Source organism: Lagopus leucura, unplaced genomic scaffold, assembly GCF_019238085.1.
Source record: "Lagopus leucura isolate 7727_CA_CO unplaced genomic scaffold, USGS_WTPT01 Super-Scaffold_806, whole genome shotgun sequence".
Lineage (NCBI taxonomy): Eukaryota > Metazoa > Chordata > Aves > Galliformes > Phasianidae > Lagopus > Lagopus leucura.
Window position 1 is genome coordinate 9402631 of NW_024962260.1, and position 23000 is coordinate 9425630.

The 23000-nt window shown below is 43.3% G+C and overlaps 2 protein-coding genes across 3 annotated transcripts in view; one reads left to right on the forward strand and one right to left on the reverse strand.

The window, feature by feature from the left end:
- Positions 1 to 20876, forward strand: YDJC (YdjC chitooligosaccharide deacetylase homolog). 2 transcript variants are annotated; one of them, XR_006177805.1, is made up of 6 exons: positions 1 to 240; positions 5620 to 5792; positions 13867 to 14026; positions 14900 to 14999; positions 15352 to 15527; positions 15702 to 15774. XR_006177805.1 is itself a non-coding variant. In XM_042865361.1 (6 exons), the coding sequence occupies exons 2-6, from the start codon at positions 5635 to 5637 to the stop codon at positions 17675 to 17677; spliced, it is 921 nt and encodes a 306-aa protein (XP_042721295.1). In that variant the 5' UTR covers positions 7 to 240; positions 5620 to 5634; the 3' UTR covers positions 17678 to 20876. The 2 variants fall into 2 exon arrangements, 1 of the variants encoding a protein (XP_042721295.1); XM_042865361.1 differs by lacking the exon at positions 15352 to 15527 and adding an exon at positions 17353 to 20876 and having other exon boundaries at positions 7 to 240; positions 15702 to 15879.
- The window catches only part of UBE2L3 (ubiquitin conjugating enzyme E2 L3), a 15525-nt gene continuing 11571 nt past the window's right edge, over positions 19047 to 23000 (reverse strand). Inside the window, exon 4 of the mRNA XM_042865362.1 lies at positions 19047 to 21772. Within this exon, the coding sequence (XP_042721296.1) occupies positions 21618 to 21772 (155 nt within the window). The 3' untranslated portion in view covers positions 19047 to 21617. The remainder of the gene's footprint in view (positions 21773 to 23000) is intronic.

A 23000-nucleotide genomic window follows, 5' to 3' on the forward strand; every position in this document is an offset into this window, starting at 1 on the left:
ACGCTTTTACCTCAGCGACGGGCCGGGCGGGGCCCTGCGCCGGAATCGGGCTTTTGTGGGCCGTTCGGTTCGCCTGCCTCAGCGCCTGTCTGCATAGCTCCCGACCTCTGCTGCGGCCGTGGCCAGGCACGGAGCGTTATCACCCCCTGGGTGCTCCCAAGGGCACAGGGAAATCCGTGCGCTTTCCTCACGAGGAGCTTCCCCTTGCTGAAAATTGGGTGTCAGAGGACAGCCTGCCAGGTTCGTTACAGCAGCATTCTCATCTAACGCGTAGTCGGGACTGTTAGAGAAATAATCGCTGGCGACAGGCCTCGCAAGGAAACACAGAGCAAAGTGTGTGATAGCGTAGCTCTGCGTTAGAGCTTCTCGCGCTGGGGTGTAAGTGCCACGCAGAGTAATGCTGACTGCTGTGTGGCTGGTGGTGGTGATCGTGTCTGGTTTTGCACCTGAAAGTTCATCTGCTGTGTTTCAGTTCCTTTTGTAAACTTCTTCTAATACAAAGAGATTATTAGTACCTATTCTGTATAACAGGAAACTGGATAAAGAAAGCGTTGTACTTCATTGCATGGTGCTGGAGACTGAAGGATTTTCCCCCCAGCAGATAATAACAGCCTCCTTTACCAATAGGGAACAGCTATGGATAAAGGACACAGGAACTCCTACATAGTCCATTAGCTTTTGCCTCTGGAACTCATCACTGAATTGGTCCGTATCTCAGGAACGGTCTGGTGTGACGCTCCCAAAATCAGCATCATTTAACAGAGGAAAAACTTTTTATCTTATTAGCAATGCAGCAACATGTAGAAGAGCACCTGCCTTGGGATTTAATTATTTGTAAGGATTGTATTCTGCGTTGGCAACAGCACAGAACTGCAACATCATACTTTTCTATCACGGGATGATTTAGAAAACACATTAGTACTGCTGGCTGGAAGAAACATCGTAAGATGCTCAGATGACACTTTATCTCTTCCACCAATCTGTGAGGTTGTTTTCTACCCATGTGATTACACTCACTTGAATGCTCAGGGTTTTTTTCATGCTGGCCTGTTTTGTGTATCTGACCTAAGAACAATTTCTGACTTAAATGTCATACTTACCTTACAAGAAGCCTGTGTCCTAAACTCAGTGACATGTTCACATTTGCGTGCATGCACACAAGCCCGGTGTGTTTACCTGAGGACTAAAACTTCATAGTCCCAGTACACACACACACACACACACACACAAAAGTCTTACATTGATAGCCAAATGCTATATTTCTTTGTCATTCTAAGAAACCTTGCTAAGACAGGAGCTCACATTTGCACTTGTTACGCATATGGCAAAAACAGATGTCTGTAGTTGCCATTTTAGCCATGGAAAATCAATCATATGGGGCTTTAGCTAGCACCTGTTTGTCTTTCTGGGAGGTCACTCAGCCTTAGTGCATTTAGTACTGTTTACACGGTACTCCCTACGATGCTTTTCAGTTGTACTTTAGAAATGTAATTGGGTTAGAACAGTTGCCAACAAAGAACCCTATCAATGCTGAACACCCGTGGCAATTAACAGCCACCTCATTGCTACAGGGCCCACCATAGTTTCTAGCAGAATGCTGTAAGTGGCAGGTAAACTTGACACAGAAATTAACTAATGGTGCATGTTGGGAATGGAAACGACAGCATATTCATAGGAATCTCATTGTGCTGCTTCTGTACACACACAATAGTTCAGCAGTGCTGCAAAAGCGAAGTATACGGTGTGCAACTACAGTGCCTTCTGTTTTCAGACACTTAACCCTGCAGTCATTTCATATACTTGATTTTCAAGGACTGAAAGCACCTACAATTTCCACTCAGGTGCACCTCTAAGTACAACCTGGCCGTCCCTGAAAAGCAGATTTTAATGTAATTTTGGTGTACAGGAATGGGAAATCTGTAGCACATGAAAATTTCAGAGGGAATACACTAATCCAAAGAAATGTATTACAGAAAAGGATTTTCCTTCTTTTTATATTGGCCTTTTTATAAAATGCTATAAGTTTTCTGTTTGCTGCGTGCAACAATAGCAGTGACTGACAACCAAGGTAGCATGGCAGACAACTCCTGGGATTGATGTACACCTCAGAAAGTAGTGCATCTTTGCATATAGACAGCCTCTGATTTATGAAGAACACTGCAATAACATTGCCTGGTTTCTCTTTCCTGGACTGTCAGTAACGCCAGGCAAAATATATGGGGCACAGTTCTGACCTTATTAGGATCTGATGCAAAAATAAGTCTGAATGAGCTTTTCCATTGACTTTTCTGTGTGCTTCGTCCTCTCACTGGTGGCAGTAAGGACAAACTACTGAGTACAAGAGAGTAACATTAGAGAATCAGGCCTGTAAACAAGCTGTGTTGTTTTTTGTCTCCTTTTGCACCCATGCTGATGAATGTAGAGTTATAACCTCATTCCAGATCAAATATTTGTATCCATTGGCATGTCTTACATTAGACCTCTTCTGTGACCTCTAAGTAAGCATGGCTAGAATACAAATAATAAGCAGTAGTAATATCAACAGGATGCTGTTACCTAAGGAGAAATCAAAATGACAAGAGATGTAGCTTGTGAAAAATTTCTAGAATTGCAGCTTATTACTTAGCCCACATTGTTTAAGGATTAAATACTCCAAATCAGCTGTTTATAATTCTGCATTCAGTAGACAAAAGTAGAATGTAAGAATGAGGTAAATAGCTAAATAAGCAGAAGACACTGGACACTGGAAGTATAGGAGAACCTATACCTCTGCTGCAAAGGAGGCTGAAACTGGCCAAGGCATCTCGCTGTTAACTAAAACAAGACTATGAGACAGGCAGTGACCATGTGAACAAAAATGTCTTTTTCTCCCTCTGAAAATAGTCTTCTTTACAGTCGTGCAAAGACTTAAACATTTCTACAGTAGCCACTGCCTTTGCAGTAATTTTTAAATCTTTCAGGGTGGATTAGAAAAGAAAATGTTATCATCCTTTCATTTAAAGTGGATTTTACTTCATTTAACTCAAACACCTTGTTTTTTACATTTCACACTTTGAACAAAATTTGATGTTCAAAGATAAGAAAAATGGAGTTCTACTGTGCTACCATTGTAATCCCAAATGAAGTAACTCACGGCAGCGAGGGAACAAGAAAAAGAACATGCATGTTCTGTGTCAGCAAACAGTTCGCTTGAAGTATTTGCATTTAGGAAGGCTTTTGTAAAATGCAGGAACCCTCTAAATCTGCTATTGAATAAATGGAAGTTTGAGGAAAGAAATTGAAGCTCAAAACCAGTGAAGTACCATGACTCGAGGATGGAGAAAGTTCTTGCTAGCTTCTGTGACTAAGATAAGGTTGCTAGAAGATGCGGCCGGTGCTTAATGCATATCCTGGCTCAGGCAGTGCCACCAGAAGTGCTGTCCAATATCCTCATCCATTACTTAAAAGAAGATCGGAGTGTAGCCAGAGGAAGTCTGCCTTGCCTTTCAGTTCCACGCTGAGTCTGCTTTCCTCAAGACTGTGCAGAGGGTGAGCTACAAAGTACAGGATCTTGGGAAAGGTCCAATCACAGGATGGGTTAATGGATAATTAATAAAGTCAGATAAGAAAAGCCTCCAGGAACTTCATTCAGTGATTAAGAAGGATGTTACTGTTAACAGTGTTAAATGCACACTAAGATTAAGAAGGTTGAGAAGCCAGACATTGTTTAAGATTCATATGTAGCATCTCTCACCTGTGCAGAGTCAAGCGGCATTGGTAGTATTAGAAAGGAGGCAGAAAACCCTGGAGTTTGCATTGGTAAGGGAAAGATGCATCTGTTATTGATTCATGACATTACTTCAGGGCCATGCTGATTTAATCTGTTGTAGTAATAGCCCTCATCAGTAAATGAAGCCATGGGTGAATGAGAGCTTCATCTAGAAGAGGAAGCAAGTAGCAGCGCGCAAATATCCGCTCAGAAATGCCAAGGGCACTGGAAGCCCTTACAGAACATGAAAAACTCATCTGTAACAGAAGTACACTGCTGTGAAGTGATGGAAATGCAGATACTGCCAGATTTAGCAAGTTCTCTAATACTTTTGAATATCTCTCTTATAAAAAAAATTAATTCCATGTAATCTTTCTTATGGGAAATGAGTCACTAAGGGGGCAGACCTCCCATTTTTGCACTCCTGCTCCTTAGAAGAGGTTAACGGTAACCCTGAATTCACAGACGTGTGATCCCAGTGCTTTCTGAACTGTCACCCTTTCCCTGCTCCAAACATCAGATTGTTATTTTTTCTGCTATAATGGGAATGGCTGAATAATTTGAAGTAACATTACAGACTGAGAAGGGACGTGTTCTGCTTTGCTGGAACTTCATGTTTTCCTTCTGCGGGCTGATAACAGCTCCCATTCAACATTTCTGAGCTACTCAGTGCGTTTTTTCACTTTCACTCTGGTCGGTCAAGAATAATTTTTCTACAGTAAGGAAAAATGGCAGTTGAATGCGAGGACGAGCAGGATTTTACACACAGCATGATGGAGAACTGGCTTACATCCAACCCTGAGCGACAGCACTTGTTAGGAGCGGCCCTTCCCAGAACTCTGTTCTCTCTGCCCTTCCCCAGTGGGGAGCCGAGATCTGTGGGGATTTCCTGAGCAAAGTTGGCTGAAATGAAGTTCTGAGACCGCAGAGTTCACACCGCCGACAAGCCAAGGTGGCGGAAAGATGCGAGCGGTACGGTGGGGATCACGGACCGAGGAGCCGCGCGTTCGCGGCATTGTCGGGGCGGTTCATTTTGCACTGGAGCACTCGGAGCGCCTAACGGAATTACTCGCAGCACCTGCAGCCGCCGGCACGAGCCTCCCCACACGCGACGCCCGCACCTGCCGAGGCCGACCCGGGCGCCTCCGCACCGCTCCTCGCCGTCTCGCGCGGCGCCCGGTGCCTCCCCCCAGCCTCCCTCCTGCGTCGCCACGGCCGCCAGAAGGTCCCGCCGCTCGCAGCGCCGAGGAGGAGCCGCTCGGCTCGGGCGAGCCGCCCGCGGGGGCTGCGCACGAAGAGCGGTGGGACGTGCGGCGGCGAGGCACGTGCGGAGCTCCGCCGGCAGAACCGGCACTGCGAAGCGGCGGCGACCGGGAGCGCTGCGTGCACGGCGGCGGCAGCGGTCAGGAGAGAAGGTAGGCGCCGTGTCCTCGAGGGACGCGCCGTGCTGGGGGCCGGCGGGATGCCCTAGGCATTCTGCAGTTCTGCCGCCTCGCTCCGGGCCCTGCGGGTGAGGCTTGGGAAAGGGAATTTGAACCCTCTGACGCGCCCTCGAGCTATTAAACTAGCGCATAGAGCCCCTGATCTTTTATGCAGTTCAGTGCAGTGCAAAGTGCTGGCAGGCCTGCCTTTCTGCAGAAGGCAGCTCTGGTGCTTTCTTTCAGGAAGCAGGCACGGTGTGAGCTGATGACCGTGCACCAATCCAGCTGCTGTACAAACTGTGAGACAGCAGGCAGGCTGAAGTGACGGGAGTCCACAAAGAGCTGTGTCACGGTTGGGTTTGACCTCGCTGAGCCTGCCTTTTTCTCCTTGCTTCCAATTTGCAAATTGCTGATTTTTTTTTTTTTTTTTTTTTTTTTTTTTTAAACTAGCCATGACCTCTAAGGATGTTTCAGGCAAAGCTAATAGTAACTGGAGATGACTTTGGCTACTGCCCTCAGAGAAACCAAGGCATCGTGGAGTGTTTCCTAGCTGGAGCTGTATCTAACGTGTCCCTTCTGGTCAATGGAAGTGCTGCAGCAGATGCAGCCAAACTGGCAATGAGGTAAGCTACTTTCTTTAGCTCCTGTGTGGACAGCCTACTCAGGCTATCGCAAAGAAAGCTAATCTCGTCAAGCTGCCTGTTCAGTTGCTCCAGTATGAACACTGTATCAGAATCTAGGCTGGCATAAGAAAGTTGGATTCTGGGCATCTTTACTAACGTCCTTTGAACCACTTTCTTGGGAAAGAAAGGGTTACTCAACTTGGGGTAATTCATACCCCAAATGTGGCTCTTCCTCTGGAATTATCTGCATTGGCCATTCTATTAAGGTAAATAGAAAACCACTTACAGTTTTACTTGTATAGTTTGAATTTGTTGGATTTTCTTTTGCCATATTTCTAAAACATACATACCATTGGAATGAAAGCCTGTGCTACACTTTCAGACCAAAGTCCTAACCCTAAAACCATTGGGACACAATTGTAGAAACCTTTACATCTAATTTAATTCAATGCATTTGAACAGATTGAGCATGAGGACAGCCAGGCTCTTTTCAGAATTTGGAAAAGGTATAATTCTGCAGAAGGTCAGCAGAATGCTTGGCTTTTTCAACCAGAAAACCAATAAAATCAATGTTTCTATTCATTTAAAAAAAAAATCGATAAATCAATTTGTGAAACAAGATCAAAACAAATAAGACTCCCTACTCCATAACAACAACAAAAAATCCACGATCAAACAAAGAAATCAAAACCAAAAGCCACCATCCCCCCATAATACCTCTTGTCTGTGTTGTACATACCTTTGCTCCTTCATAAATTTTTCAGAGGTTTGTGGCGCATCTGACAGAGTAGCAAATCAATAGCATGCGTTGTTCTCCTGGGCTAGCCCAGCAAGTCTTTTAATAGACAGTTTAGAAGGTAAAACCCAGCTAATGCTTTTAGCTTCTATGTGGGCAGGGACTTTGAAGTAGGAACGCATCCCAGAGCAGTAAGGCTGAGAAAAAAATCAGGAAAACAGAAAAAGGAAAGGAGCTGTACTAGGACTAGAAACACTGAGAATTTAAGCTTCAGATACATCTTCTGCAAAGGTTCTCCTTATTACTCCTCCTTATTACTGTGCTTTTCAAGGTACTTGGAAATTGCCTGCAGCTTCTCTGGTGAAAATGAACATTGGGTGGTGCAGGAAAGTCAGGGTGTGGTGTTAACAGCAGATTGGTCTTCTGTTAACAAGGCTGGAGATGGCACATGAACACTGGGAGGGGAACCATCCCTAGGCTGATGAAGGGAAAGGCAGCAGAGCTAGGCAGAACACTGCTGAGATACCTAAAATCCTGTTAGTAAGTAAAATGAATGAAATGTAAAACAAGGAGATAAAGCCAGCACATCTCTCAGACATATAGGCACCATGAAGCCCTTCAAGCCCTAAAGCTCTGGTAATAGCTCCACTATTTTAGCTGAAGGCTTTTAAATATAGAATCCACCTGGCCTCATTTCCATAGCTAGAATGTAGGCTGTGTAATCAGAGGTTTAAAAACATCTTTGAATCCAGGTCACAACACTTGTGCTAACAGCTGATATGGTTGTTTGAAAAAAAAAAAGCCAAGTTGTATGGTGAGTGACAGCAGAAGCTGCAACATGCTGCTGCAGTTTTGCTCTTCTGGAGGGTAATTTTGAATTGTACATGTGAATTACATATATTTAAATCTATTTCTGAGAATATAAGCTGGGTGACTTTGGAAACATCTGTTAGCACTGAAGATTAATGAGCCAGTTTCTACAATTCCTCACTTGCCTGTAATTTCCTGCAGCTGTGTTCAATCCTGCCCATGCATGGGGAAAGTGTTTGCAGGCATGGGGCAAGGGATCTGTCTAATGCAAGACTCAAATCAGGTGGTGCTAGCATACCTATATTAAACTGACATCGGAACATGTAAATAAAATCATGTCACCCCTAAGACATATAGGCCAGACTTATTAAAAATAACATTTAATCTTCATCTTGCAGTGCCATGATGCAAGAAAATTAGGAGGGGAAAAAGTATGACTCACTGCTTTACTGTCTCACCACTCTTACTCCTTTTACTCCTTCTTTCCCTTACTTGGTGTTGTCCCCTATCTCACTGTGAATGTTTAAATTTTACAGTGTTTTGGGTTCTGTGCCCTGTTTTTTCCACCCCCATGTTTGTGTTATCCCATAGCTACCCATCTAAGAAGTACCACACCCACACATCACAGAATCACCATGGTTGGAAAAGACATCAAGATCATCCAGTCCAACCATCCACCTATCACCAATAGTTCTCTCTAAACCACATCCCTCAACACAAAATCCAAACGTTCCTTGAACACCTCTAGGGACGGTGACTCCACCACCTCCCTGGGCAGCCCATTCCAGTGCCTGACCACACTTTTAGAGAAAGAGAACTCCACAGCAGAGCTTTCAGCCTGTGACTAGACAGCAATGTAAGCTGGGAGGCTGGATCCATCACCAATTGAAAAGAAGCTTGAAGTAAGCAGGTCGTGCTTTCCTGTGTGCATTGCAGCATTGTGATCTTTTGCACACATGATGCCAGGATTGTCAGAGTGCTGGTGTTTCAGTGACTTGTGGAGATCATGTATAATTCTTGATAAATTATGGTGTGGCTGCCTGTCATTGCATGTTTTGAGCTCTCCTCCTGTCTTCAATTAATTGCATGCAGGGAAAGTTAATGCCTGCAACAAGGCAGCTTTTCTTGCAGGATAGTTTTTCTTAAGCACTTTGCGACTCCTTGCATCCTTCAAGACGAAATACTGTTCCTCTGGAATTCTACTATTTCCTGCATTTTCCCATAGGCTTCTAGGTATGCCATCTGTTGCCCTGAGTTTTAATTAGAAGACTTGACAGAAGTTTGACAGTTGTCAGCAGGTGGTTTTACCAGCTCTAATGCAAACTAATTGCGGAACCAAGGAGTCAATAATTCACCTTTCCTAACATTCAGGCTTTGGATTTCAGGCTTTTCTTATTTGTTTCCACAACTGGGCTGAAAGAAAGGATCTGGTTATTTCAGGCAAAAGTGTAGTTTCACCAGAGGCCTGATTCACTGTCAGATGACAGATGATAACAATTGCTAGAGCAGTGCACAGTGAGAATAGCAGAAGGAAGAACAGACTTACTTTGTTATCAGTAACTCGAAAAGTTTTCTCTTGATGGGGCATAAGACTGAAGCGATGTCCTGGTTATCCATGTAATATAATCTCATATATTTATCAAGCCCCACTTTGAGACATTGCTCTTGGTGCTTCTTCCAGAGAAGAGATTTATGGACTTGAAGGGTTATTTTGTTGAAAACGTGTCTTCATTTTTCCATAGAAACACATACAGAGATGGCAGAAATGCAGAGACCTACAGCTATTTACCGCCCCTTACCAGCCCAGTTGTGACTGTTAGGACCTTCTTCCTGTTTTCTAGGTTATTATGTCCAAACACTTAAATAGTGACAAATTTTAGAGCACAGCTTCAGACTTCCTGCCTTTTTTTTTTTTTTTTTTCCTTCCCCTTCTCCTCTGCTTAATCTCAGCTACACAAAAGCTGAAGCCCCCACAACAGCTGGGTACATTTAGCAGAAGAATCTAACAAAACCACATTTAATTGCTGTGTATGTTTTCCTCTTCCTTTCCCATCAACACTAATTGCAAAATGTGTGTGTAAATTGTGAATTAATTCTGACCCTTCAGTCGATGTCTGATAAATCTAGAAGTCTCTCATGCTTCTCATCACCTGCTTTATCTGACTTTTAATCACAGGCAGGCAGTTCTGCTGTCAAACTGAGTTTTGGATTTAGGACAGCGTGCTGAGGCCTTAAACTGGAATCCCAAATCAGATTGATTTCAGAGGGCCCAGCACTTTTTGATGATGTGGAATCATGGACAGTAGATCTTCAACTGATACAAAAATTTAATTGAAAATAAAGGTACATCCTTACACAATGTACAGAACCAGTTCTTAACACTACAGAGGATATGGGGTGTTTCTGTCTACAAGAGTAAGTCCTTAGCAGTGATAGAGCAAGCCAAGATGGTATTTGATAGGATGCAGTTAGACAAAATGCTGCTATAGGGTGAAAGCAGGCAGTGGGTACAAAACAAACAAACATGCAAATGCCCACATTGAAAAACTAATATGTGCTCTTCACATAGAGCATGGCTTTGCTTTGTCTGGATTCAGACACTTGAATAATTACTGAAACAGGATGTCTGGATATTTATGTGAGGCCCTTAGTTGCATCACGCTTGGTCTGAAGCCCAATGAAACAGTGATTTCCCAGATAAGGTACAAACAAGATGTTGAAGGTGGGATCTGTTTACCCATCAGGGAAAAGAATAAGTGCCATGCTTACCCCAGAGTATGCCTTGAGCAAAGAATTGGCAAGGGTCTGGTATTAGGGAAATCAAGTAACTTCCACAGTGATTACAGCAGCTTCAGGGATCATAGGGACTGAACAGAGTGGCCAGTCAGGAGCCAGGGCACAGCTGCTCATGCACCAAACTCAGAAGCGTGCAACAAAGCTGGCAGCATTTTAAAGTGACTCAGTTCAGGGACACAGGGGACCCTTTATGCAACTGTACAAAAACCTGTTGCCTCAGCAGAGATTTGTTCAGAGCACTCATGTGGCAAAATAAGCAACTACTTGAAAAGGAAGCAGTTCATCTGGTTGTATTTCCTCTATTTCATGGGTATCCAAAATTTCAGCTTGCCTGAGCTGCAGTGAGTGAAGGAGAATTGTCGAGGGCCATATCTACATTGGTTGCTTCACTAGTAATGTCTCCTGATTATATCTATGGAAGCTACAAGAGATATAAAGAGCAAAATAACTCCACTTAAAAGAGCAAACTCTCAGCCAAAAAACGCACTTTTTCAACAATCACCACATCTGTGATTAAATCTGTGCATCAGGAGAGGCTTGCCAACATCTAGACTCCAGCCTCCAAAAAGGAGGTGGAAGGGTCATTGTCGCTTAAAACAACAAATAGAATTAATTTAGAGAGACCACCTCATAGATTTGTGTCCATATTGTTTTGTGTTGGCAGTGGTAGCTGTTACTGTAGTTCTTATAGCAGAAACTGTTGCTTGAGTCTCAGTGCTCATCCTTTTAAATTTTATGTTGGGTAGGACAACTAGCAGTTGGATTTGATTGGCAACAGAATCAGCACAAATTCTGCCTTATCCATAATGCCTGAGGCAGAGGATTGGTTATGAGGGCAGACCCACCGTAGCTGAACTCTGCTTCCAGTGTGGCATCACATGCTGAGCTGAAGTATCAGTCTCTGCTTCAGCATTTCTGCTAATGAAATAGCAGGTATTTTATTGCCTTTGAAAAGATCTGGACAGCTGTGTTTGTGTAGGGGAAGTTCCCTTGACTTTTTTCCCTGCCTTTTTGTCTGCTCTCTCCTGCAACACAGCATGCCTTACTATTCTTTGGTTACAGAAGCTACATGTCTCTGGTGAGAGACACTCCAGAGTACTCTGAAGAGCTAGTGCAGTGTTATTTAATAGTAGAAGAAAGCCTGCAGGTTCAGTCTTAAAAGCCAAGTGTCAGGGCTTTAGATAGAGCATTATTGGATCCCAGTCTTCTGAGGCACAGCCCAGGTGTTACCGTAATATTGAAGTTTTACTCTCGTTTTCATCTCATTGCTCTTAGGGCTTCAGAGACTCGTGCAGTGTCAGGATTGTTTGGGATGAACATTGAGCCCCTGGGCACGTGGTGCTGGAAGGAGCATCACCTGACTCATTGCATCCAGAGAAACAGGAAAGTGCAATCTAGAAGCAGAACCCTGCTGTGCCCAGTGAGTTGTCCACCTTCTCATGTCCTTAAAGCTCTCCTGGCATGTTTGCTTCTGTGCATCTCCCATAGATCAGTACTTCTTCCGAAGTTTCTCACATGCTGTGTTTTGAGTTTTGGTTTCGGTGCCTGTATCCCAGAGCTATTAAACACTAACGGTTCCTCTTCAGATTCCTTCACACCAACAGTCACTCAAACCAGCCAAGACTAATTCTAGGAGAAAACTATTAAGATATTCAGCTGGTGTTTACCAAAGCTCTGAAAAATGCTCTAATGTTACAGAGAGAGTCTCCCCTTACAGTGAGAACAGAGCCAGCTCTCTGCACTTCCACATTCTGCACATTCCCCAGCTCCAAGGCTGGTTTCAGCTCAGGCAGAGAAGCAACTCTAATGCAGTGCAGCACAGTGCCTGGCTCCCTGGTGTCCCACACCTGTCAGAAAAGTTTGCCTTTTCCTGAAAATAGCGTTGCTCACAGCATTGCACAACTGGAGGTTCATTTGATGCCCTTGGGAGACAACACGACAGGGCCCAGCTGTTCATTTCTTGCCCTCCTACATCACAAGAAGGCAAGTGCTCAACAGACAGTTTTCTGTCTGCTAATTCATGGTAGCACATGCATCCTTTTCTTCTAGACAGCAGTGGCGATAGTGCAAGAAGTGCCATCAGCTGACATAGTCAGAACTTCCCAGAGAAAGGATAAAGAACCTGAGATTTCTGAAAGAATGAATTCCCCCTCTACCTTCAGGCTCATTCGAAGTACACAGCAGGTCATGGGAGGAAAGGGATGTTCTTCTGCTTCAGCTCTTCTCAGAGTTGTCCATACACTAAGAAAGAGCCTAAACCAGGTCAGGTGCCTAAACCATAGTCCTTTAGCACAAGACATGGAGGAACCAGGAGGAAAGAATTTCAATCCTACAATGTCTTAGAATGGGAAGGAAGTCATTTACCCTGACCTGGTCCAACCCATCCACAGTCCTTTAGTCCCCAGCAACTTTGCACTTCACTAATGAGTTTCAGAACAGCAGCTTATTGGGTCAGAGAGCGTGTCTTGGAAGAAGTTTCAAAGCATCATTTTGTCCACCCTCAGAGAATTTCAGAGGTGGTAATGAAGCTCAGCACAAACCTGAGAACCAGCATGGATAGAGTGGTGTTACAAAGAAAAGGAAGGGTGCTCACCTGTCTCTGAAGATCTAGACTCACAGGAAAGACTTAACAAGAGAAGGATCTCCAAGCAGAGACCCTTCCCCAGCGGCACTCAGCCCTTAAATGCTAAGAGAGGTGCAGCCAGGCTGCGCGCCTTCCTGTCCCACAGCTGAATTGCCTTCACCTGTGCTCCCAGGGCTGGCTGGGTCCTGTCCCCAGGTGCTCAATCAGTGCTTCAGGCTGTGACTCAACAGTTGCCATACACACCAGGTTACCCTTAAACTCAGAAAATATTTACACTTGTAGTCTTTGCTGTTGCCATAATGGCTGCCTTAGGCACTATTTAGGTACAGCTGGATTCCACTTATGTGTAACTTTGGATGAAGTTGTCAAGTAAGACTGAAATTTTATAAAGGTGGTTTTTTCAGTAGTATAAGCTCTGGAGTTTATTAATTGTTTTCTGAAAGAGTTGCTGTAGCAGTAGTGCTGAGCCATGGCCTGAAGCAGTGACCAAGCACCTGGTGGCAAGGCAGGGCAAACATAGGTGAGCTCAAGTGCATGCAGTGCACCTGGGTGACTGGAAGGGTTGGAGCCACGATCAACCCCTTCTCAGGCATTGTGTAAGGGTTGGCAGTGGAGATGAGGGTACCTCGCTGGAAATCCCTGCATACCTGAAGCCTTCCAAATGTAAGCATCTTTTTTCCTTTGTTTCTGCGTCCATGGCTGCTGCACTTGGACTTGTTCTCATTTGCTGCAGCTAAAGAATTAGCTGTCCTGCTGTTATTGCTGTGCTTTCCATCTTATTATAGTGTTATGGTTGCAGTATTCAGATTTTTCTGTCATTTGCTAGTAACTTCAGGACAGATACTAATACCATACAGTTAGTTATAGTTTTTAATACAGATATGAAATTTATTCTGAGATGTATCACGGCTGCTCTCTTCACGTGAGCCAGGATGAGAACGCTGTTGGGGAATACCATAGGCTGGACAGATTTGTTATCTGGATATATTCTGCTCTGGGCTATTCTGATTTCCTTTCTAAAAAAGAAAAGGTCCAAAGCGACCACAATAATCTGGATTAGTCTGGATATTTCACAGAAGCCTCATGCTTTTGATGCAGTGAGGGAGGTAGAGGTGTAAAGTTTAAGAGGTATTTTATTCCTATTACAGATACAACATCCCCATAGGACTGCACGCCAACCTCTCTGAGGGCTCCCCTGTATGTGAGGCGCTCAAGACAAACTCTTCTCTCCTCAGTGAAGCTGGATTTTTTCATGGGAAAATGGGATTCAGAACAGCTCTATCAAAAGGCCTCCTAAATATGTCAGAGGTAGGAGAAAGCCACATACATAGCAGAATCACTAAGTCATGGCCTGAAGCAGTGATTGAGCACCTGGTGGGAAGGTGGGGGCAACCCAAGGGAGTTCAGGTGTATGCAGTACACTGCAGCGTGGGACTTTGCCCCCCTGCTATTATTGCTTTGCTTTCCATCATATTGTAACATTACGCACGTGCAACTTGCTTTCCTGATACAGCTCAGCCTACACTTATTCCAGCACATAATAGTTGAACATCTTTTTGTAGGTCATGTCTGTAAGTGTGCTTACAGGTGAATCTAGGCTGTGGTGCCTTGGCATCTGAAATTGGCTTTCTGTGTCCTACACGTAATGCTGCTAAAATCGATGCAGTCTTTGACAACTCACTCTCCCTGCTTCTTTAAAACATACACTAGTGTGCTTGTTAACTACTTATCTGAGGAGGCAGAAGAGATATTGAAGCAGATACCTGTGAAGAACCTGCGATCAATAAAGGGAAAATGCCAGAGAACTTCTCAGTAGACTCTGTGTTATCTTGAGAGGCTCTCATTCTCTAGGCAGATATTTGGTTTTGCACTGTTAAGCAAGGATGGGTGTGTTCTAGTGACCAAAGCTGCCTTTCAAAGTAAAGGGAAATGGATATTCAAATATCATAGCTTTAAAAAAATAAAAATAAATAAAAAATCACAGCAGCAGCATCATCCACTCAGCCAGAGCCGAAAGGAGACCTGTACTTAGGAAGGATGCCAGGCAGTCCAGCGCCATTACCCAGCCAGCACTTCGTGCCTTTCAGTGCCATATCCCAAGTACTAGCAAGCAAGGTCTCCAACACCCACCTCGCACCCTCCTGCTCTCAGCCTTTTCTTTAATCCTTTTCTGCTGTGTAGGTGAAGCAGGAGCTAAAGGCCCAGGTGGATCTGTTCCATGAGCTAACAGGCCACCTACCTACTCACATGGATGGACACCAGCACATTCACGTTCTCCCAAGTAAGCAAACACTCCTTTTCTTTCCAGCACTAAGCAGATGAGAAGCCCCACTCTTGCCATGGCTCCCTGGACAATAAACCTTATAGGATTTGTGTAAGGCTCTACAATTGCAGTTGTGTTCCCACCTTGGACAAGTTAGCCTCTGAGATTGAAGATTGGGTGCTACAAAAGTTGTGCTGTTGGTTGTATTTCTATTCTAATCTTTATCTGTGGGTTTCAGCTTGTTTTTCATATGTATATTATAGGCAAGTACCAGTGTCTCAGTTTTCCAACTAAGATCATTGTTTGTATAGAGATGGAAAACTTGGCAAAAAAAAAAAAATAATCAGTATTTCCCTGTGTTAACAATCAGCTGACTCGAGAACTGTGGCAGGGACTTGGTGAAGAGTGTGTTCCCAACAGTACAGCCACCGCGGGTTTACTCCAGGACAAGGCTCCCAACCTCAGAAGAGGTTACTGGACTAAGCACTCAGTGCTGAAGGGGAGACAAGGCACATACAGCAGTTGTTGAACAAGTAATGCTTTCAGGTATTTCCACTTCAAAAGGGCGCTTTGATCCAGATGCACAAAACCATTTCAGCAGAAAAGTCAAATGAGGTTTTATGTTTAAGACACTGAAGGAAAAATGTGTCTGTGCTAACAGCTTTCAGGGGTTGTGAGTTGGTTATCTGATTCCTTACTAAAGTTTCTTTTTATTTACAGAGGTCAGGCACGTGTTTGCAGAAGTGTTAGAGGAATATGGGATTGAATACACTCGTGTCCCAATAGAGCCAGGCCTTCATAACTGTGACTGGATTGAGCCATCCCTGATGGACTTCTATGTGGGAGTAGAAGAAGATTCTCTGAAGACAGTGGATGTGTTTACAAAGCATGGAATAAGGTAAGACAGGCATTACTCCTTCTTTTTGAAGTAAAACTTTAAGATGTATCAGTTCCTGATAAGATATTTTCAGAATGGAACGAGACCTCCTTCTCTTTCCAATCTGGGGCTTACAAGGGAATTCTGCAAGAGTACAGAAGCTCTGGAAACACTATGGGTTACTGTGCAGATTTGTTTGAGAAGAGATGATTCACTTTTCGTGTGAAATGGATTGTTCTTCTCAGGGTGTTTCTCAACCTTTCATTCTCTTACCATTTCAGATGCCAGAGTAATGCCACTTGATTAGAAGCGTTAGATGTGCTTCAAGCACTGGAACTTTAGTTGTAAGATTTAGGGAACGTTTTTGAAAGATAACTTTTTACATCCTTGAATTGTGAAGAAAGGGCTTTAAGTAGCAGGAAATAAGCTAATTAAGAATCACTATTCGTTTTGTGGAAGCAAGAAGATCATAGGGCGTACAATGCCAGAGCAAGTGATCACTGCTTTAAAGCAAACAGTCTTGTCAGTGTCGTGTGAGTCATAATTTTACAGATGAACGACTCTTCAGCTGAGGTCCATGCACTCACCTGCCCTTGGATGATGTTACTTTTCCTTGCTTTCTCAATTGACTGAAGTATTGCCTTCTTGGCTTTTAGGTGAAGTTGTGTATTGATATAAGCTGGATGGCAGTATCGCTTGCTGTCAACTAGCAGAAGGCCAGCATTTCACTGTACTCTTTCTGTGCAGAGCACTCAGACTGTACTAGGACAGCCTATTACTGAGAAAGCAAAGGGCACAGCAACTCAGAGTGAGAAATTGGGAGAAATGAGCCAGGAGCAATGCAGGGGAATTTGATGGAAATTCCCCTCCAAGGATCTCCGTGCCACTCCAGGGACCATGCTTTGGTAGCGCAGGGGAACTACTGCTCCACGACCCTCTTAATGCCCTCAGGGTGGAACTCATATGGCTGCTAAGGGAGCTGTGCCTTTATACCTGTTGTGGCAACACCCCCACAAGTGGAAGTCTGTGGCTGTCTTTTGCATGGAGGTGCTGCAGTGGGCCACGCTCCACCTCTTCTGCTGCTGCTGAGAGTGAGGAGGAATTGATTGCTACTAAACAAATGTGTAACTTTTACGTAGGCTTTTATTTTCCCTACTAAGTTAGTTGATAGCAGCATTTCTCAGTTACAGCTCTGTCCTTTCACTGCTAATAATGTGCACCTTTAAGCTCTCAGATGCCACACAATTCCAGTGCCATGACAGCATACATTATCAGAGTAACAATATAAATGTTGGTATCTGAGCTATGCTGGGACTTTCTGCCAGACTGAAGAGCTGATGTTCTAAACAGTATCTTGATTTTGACAATGAATGAAAGAGCATTATTGGCTTGTAGTTACAGTTTTACTTTTGATTCCTCATCTACTGAACATAACACACTTTTGTCTAACTACCTCATTAACATTAATATCTGTGTTCCCACCTCTGGCTACAGGTGGCCAGACATTTACATAGGTTTGAGTACCATGGGCAAGAACATGTCTGTGAGTGCCATCCAGAATGCCATAGACACCGCCATTGTGGAGTTCACATCCAAGATGCCTGCACACCCAGTGCCACAGCACAGGACGGTGGCGATTGAACTGATGGTGCACCCAGGGTACCCAAGCGTCCCTCCCATCGGTGGCTGTGGGGAAGGACCGGATGATTTCTCACAGTCCTGGGAGCGCCTGCATGAACTCCAGACATTAATCAGGCCAGAGCTGCAGAGCCATTACAAAACAAGGAACATTCAGCTTTGTTCATTCAAGGATCTGTAAATATACATATTTGCATACCTACGTTTGTACTTCAAGGGTACACAGTTGCTAATGTCCCCATAAGCCGGACCACGTTCCCAGCCTTTGTAACACCTCCCAGCACAGCTGGCAGGAGCTGTCAATGGCCTGGAAGTTGCATGAAGCCTTTTGTGAAAGTTGAAACAGTTTGTGAGCAGTGACAGGCAAGTACCTGGGGGTGCATATCCTAGTACTGCGGAACGCTGTCCTGTGAGTCAGTCATATTCCATGTGAACCTTCAGCCTGAAAGTCCTTGTCCTGTTTGTTCATTTTAATTCCAATCATGAAAGCATCTGAGCTGCAATGAGCCCTGTACATATTGCTGTGTTTAACTGCATTTTAAGATGTAGACGTGTTACTGACTTTCTGTGTGGCACTTTCTTCTTTCAGACTGTTGATGCTCATTTCCTGTGCAAAAGCGATCTACCTAACATCATTTTAAAGCGTTTTTTAAATACTAAAAAAAATTAATATCGCCATCTTTTCTAAGCAAAAAAATAGTCAGGTCTTTTTCTGTTGTAATGCAGTGTGAGCAGAAAGCACTCAGGTATCTGCTCCAGGCGCAAGGCCCTGCAGAGCTGGGAGGGCATCTTTGTGTCACTTTGGTCGCTGGAGCTGTGTGATCCACCACTCCTGTGCACCTGAGGCAGTGTTTGCTCTGTACAAACACAAAAAATCATCGAGGACACTTGGTAAAATATTTTCTCAGGCTCTTTCCTAATTATCGTAACGGTTTACGCGGTGTGGAAACAAAACGCGGGAGACCGCATCTTCAGAGCTGCGGAAGGCAACTGAGGTGCCAGAGCGCGGCTGGACGCGCGAGTGCCATCTGCTGCCCTGCCGCGTGCTGCAAAGACGGTGCGCCAATACTGCAGCTCCTTTTCCGCACTGTGACCGTGGTATGATGGATAATTTAAACCTTAATCTAAACTTTTGAACTGCGCAACAATTGGTGACTTTGCTCTGTTCACAACCGTTGGGATGTAACTTAGCTCAGCTTGTATGATTTTCTTCTAGCTGAACGTGGAAATGAACACAACAGTCTTACCTGAGCAGTTGTTAAGAAAGGCATTTTATAAATACCTCATTGTCAGATGAGCAGAACTGAAACCCAATTTTTTAAATTGAAATGAGTTCTAAACGTGGAAATGAATACAGAGCTTCTGAAAGACTGGTAAGTAAGGAACCTTTCCCTTGCACAGAATGCACAGAGGAGGTTTCTCAGGGGCTCTTCACATTCACCACGGAGTTGAGACTGGAAGCACACACAGGCTGCTGTGATACACAACACTGTACACAGATAGCTGAGGTACAAACATGAAATCTCTTTGAAAATAAAACCATGCCACAATGCCTTTGAGAGCAATTTTTATTAGGGTAGCAGAATGGAATTGCAGAAAGCCTATACCAGTGTTCATGGGTGTAGTTGTTTTATTTTGGATTTTCAACTGCATGTTTAGAATTCAGCATGGCTTAGGGAACCAGAGAGCACAAGAGCTTGATTTCCTGAGTTAACAAAGGGTTTGATTTCTTTTTCACCTCAGACTTCAACCACACAGTACAGTATTTGATCTTTATCTTCCTTTTAGAGGGCCACCTGCAAACAAAAGCCATCACTTATGTTACACACTTCATGATTAAAAACTGAGCTCTGAAACACACACAAAGAAAACTGATGGTAATGCTCATCTTCTGTGTGATCTTTACAAATGAAATGAGAACAGCTAGCGTACAGCACTGCTATAGACCTCTACGAATCAGCTGAAGCTCCTTCAGTTACACAGCTCTTCCAGTTTCCTTACAATGGCATCCAAGCCACACTGAAATAAATGCAGTCTTTAACCTGAGAGGCTTACAACCAGAAAGTATACTATTTAGTAGTAACGATGGCAGCAACCTAGTGCTACAGTCGTTTTAAATAATAAAAATAATGCAAATTTAAAGAACGTTTCAATTGTGAACAGACATGATCAAAAAGTACAGTGACTCAGCTGATGCGAAGTTACACACTTCAGTTCAACAGATAATTTGGCATTATTTTATTACGAATCTGAGTGAGCGTGAAGGAAACAAAATCAGTACCAACTTTCTGCAACCAAAGACACAAAGATGTGAAAAATTTGGTAATAGTGCTCTCACAAGCCAAGAAACACTTAGGGAAGGTAAGTTTCCGTAAATAAGGTGAATGTGGTTTAACTTCATTTACCTGCCAAAGAATCCATCTAAGAACACTTAACATGAAATTTCTTAGCTCCCTAACTAATAAAAAAAAATTACTTTCAGCAGAGGTGAGGTACTGGGCTGTCATTGTTCACTAAATCCAAAATAAAAGCCAGATGAGAAGGGCAAATGAAGGAATAGCAAATATACATTAAAAACCAATAGACCTACAGCTTGATGCACTACTTCTGCAAGGTTGCAAAGGTAGAGGCTGTATTAAAAGTGACTCTAGGAGTATAGACAACCATCCAGATGTGAGGGATTTTCTAATTCAAGTTCTTGCAAATCGAAGTGATATGTACTCCCAGCTAACTATGGATTTCTGGAAATCTGTTTACTCAGTAACACACTCAGGTTCTACAGGTGGAGAAGGCAGTTTGATTGTATGGCAGTTTGATTGGAGCTACAATCACACTTCAGACTTAGGACACGCAGGCAGAAGAAAAGCAATAGAGACACAGTAAAGGTGCCCAACTCTGAATAGAAAGGGCAACCTTCAGCATGCGTGGGTGTGCCTGGAGCAAAGGGAAAACAGCTCTGCCCAAGTCAGAATGATAACTTGATGTAGTCATTAGATAACCTAACGTGTACTTTTAAAACGTAGGAACAGTAGCAGTGAAGTGTATTCAGTTTATTGCTTAATCCTACTCTCGTACTATTTTCAGTAATAACTGTACAGCAACTGGGAAGGAAGTGGCGTGAGTGCCATTCCCTAGCACGTATATCATCTGCATTTGGATGAAAGAAAATCTCACTAGCAGTGCTAACATTCAGTATTTGAAATTAATTCATTCCTAAAATACCAACTTTTTCACTCAATACCAGTTTAGTATTTTGGTGCATCTCTTGGTCCTCAATTTCTGAAACTTCTAAACTGGTCGCACTGTTGTTCTGTGCACATTATCCAAGCTAACTTACACTAACTTTTATTAAGAATAAAAGTGAAAGGAGTTTGGAATCACATTTTACTACTACTTTTTTTTCCCCAGCATTTTCCAAAAGCAGGACATAAGCCATATTCTAATTCAATAACGCAGACAAGAAATTGGATTTCCCCATTTAATAAACATTTTGTGGTAACATCAGCCAGATTTACATAAGACCTGGACATTTCTGATTGTAGTTGGGTTTTTTTTTTTTATTATGTTACAAACTGAAGTTAAGGGGAACTTGCAGCAAGTCCCACAGAGCACAGTGCAATGTTTTGAAGAGTAAACAAAACTGCCAAACACTCAATCATTTTCTGCCAGAAGTGGGATATTTTTTCTAAGACATCAGTTTGAGGAGGAGCAAAAATTCAATGCTGAATTAAATGAACTCAGGATAGTGGTAACTGCAAGGAGAAGTAAGAAATGACAGCCACAACCTTTTCAATTCAAGGGCAGAATATAAGTCTAAGATATTTTTGATAAATTCTGACAAAAAAAAAAAAAAAAAGAAAACAGCATACTTTAAAGTATATTGAAGCAGTGATTTTTAAACAAAGAAAGCAGAACTAGAACATCTTAAATTTTTAATTCTTCCTTTACAGGTTACCTAGCCCACTTTTGATTAAGAAAACTGTAGAAAGTTAGTAACAGCCACAAGTTAACACCAAAAGGTGGCACTTGTCAATTTTCCATAGAGTCCTGCTTTACGGGATGTCTCAAATGCACTGCTCCGATCTTCTATCATACGTTGCTGACATCAGCTGTGTCAGATTTTAGTCCACTGGTCGCTTTTCACCATATTTCTTTGTAAACTCTTCAGCATTCTTACAGAATTTTTTACGGTCCTTAGAGTATTCTTCAGCTAGGTCAGCCCGCAGGGGATGCTCAGGCTGTGGATCATTCACCAGTGCTATGAGGGACTGGATTACTGTCAAAAGAAGTAACAACACTGTCAGAGACTAAGACTGTTAATTTAAAGGGGAAAAAAAAAAAAAAGATAGAACAAGATATAAGAAAATAACTTAAACTGCATTTAAGTATATCCTAATAAATCTTGTTTCTTTTCAAGAGCAGAGTAAGATACCACATCAGTAAGCTACAGTAATGTGCCAATGCACAGTTCAATGACAGCAAATACATCAGGAAATCACATCTGTGAACAGAACCTGCCTGTGAGCAAAGACCAAAATGCACAGCACAGTATTTTCCCAAGCACTGAGCATCCTGCCTCCTTATGGCTGAGCAAGGAGTTTCACAGACAGCTTCACCTGTAATGCATCAAGTGAAGAGGGCCCCAGAATTTCTGTCACAGAACATTTTTCCCTAATACCTCTCACAATAAATTAAGCAATTCAGTTGTAATTGGATCTACTTTTGGAAACCATTTTTTTCAGCTTTATTTTTCTGTGACTTACTTCCCCTATAAGTAGGGAACAACTCTTGACATTATTCTGAACTACCAAATATGTTTTCTAGTATAGATATACTAGGCAATACAGTAAGAACTGCAAGGTGCTTTTCATACCACTGTTCACAGCTGCACGGCAACTGCTGAGTCACAGCCTGAAGCACTGATTGAGCACCTGGGGACAGGACCCAGCCAGCCCTGGGAGCACAGGTGAAGGCAATTCAGCTGTGGGACAGGAAGCACACAGCCTGGCTGCACCTCTCTTAGCATTTAAGGGCTGAGTGCGGTTGGGGAAGGGTCTCTGCTTGGAGATCCCTCCTTTGTGGAGGCTTTCCTGTGAACTGAAATCTTCAGAGATGGGTGAGCATCTTTTCCTTTGAAATACCATCCTACCCTGTGCTGGTCCCTTTGCTGTTACGCTCCCGTATCTCCTTCCCACTGCATTGATCTTTCTGTAACAATAGCCATTTAATCAGCATTCCCACACCACTTTCAAGAGAAATCAGGCTCACAAGTGTACTTTGCATTTACATAGCAAATCCTGTGTGCTACCATGAAACTTACTGCTGCTTTTTCCTTATATACATTCTTATCACCAGTAGTGGTACCTGGGTTACAATCGTCATGAGTTCTCAAATCCATCAACTGAAGTTTATACACAACTCAGCAAGTCTACAGACAGTGAAAACACCAAAGATGCATTTCCCTGAACAGCAGTGTCAACAGCTTTCTACTTGAGGTAATGGAC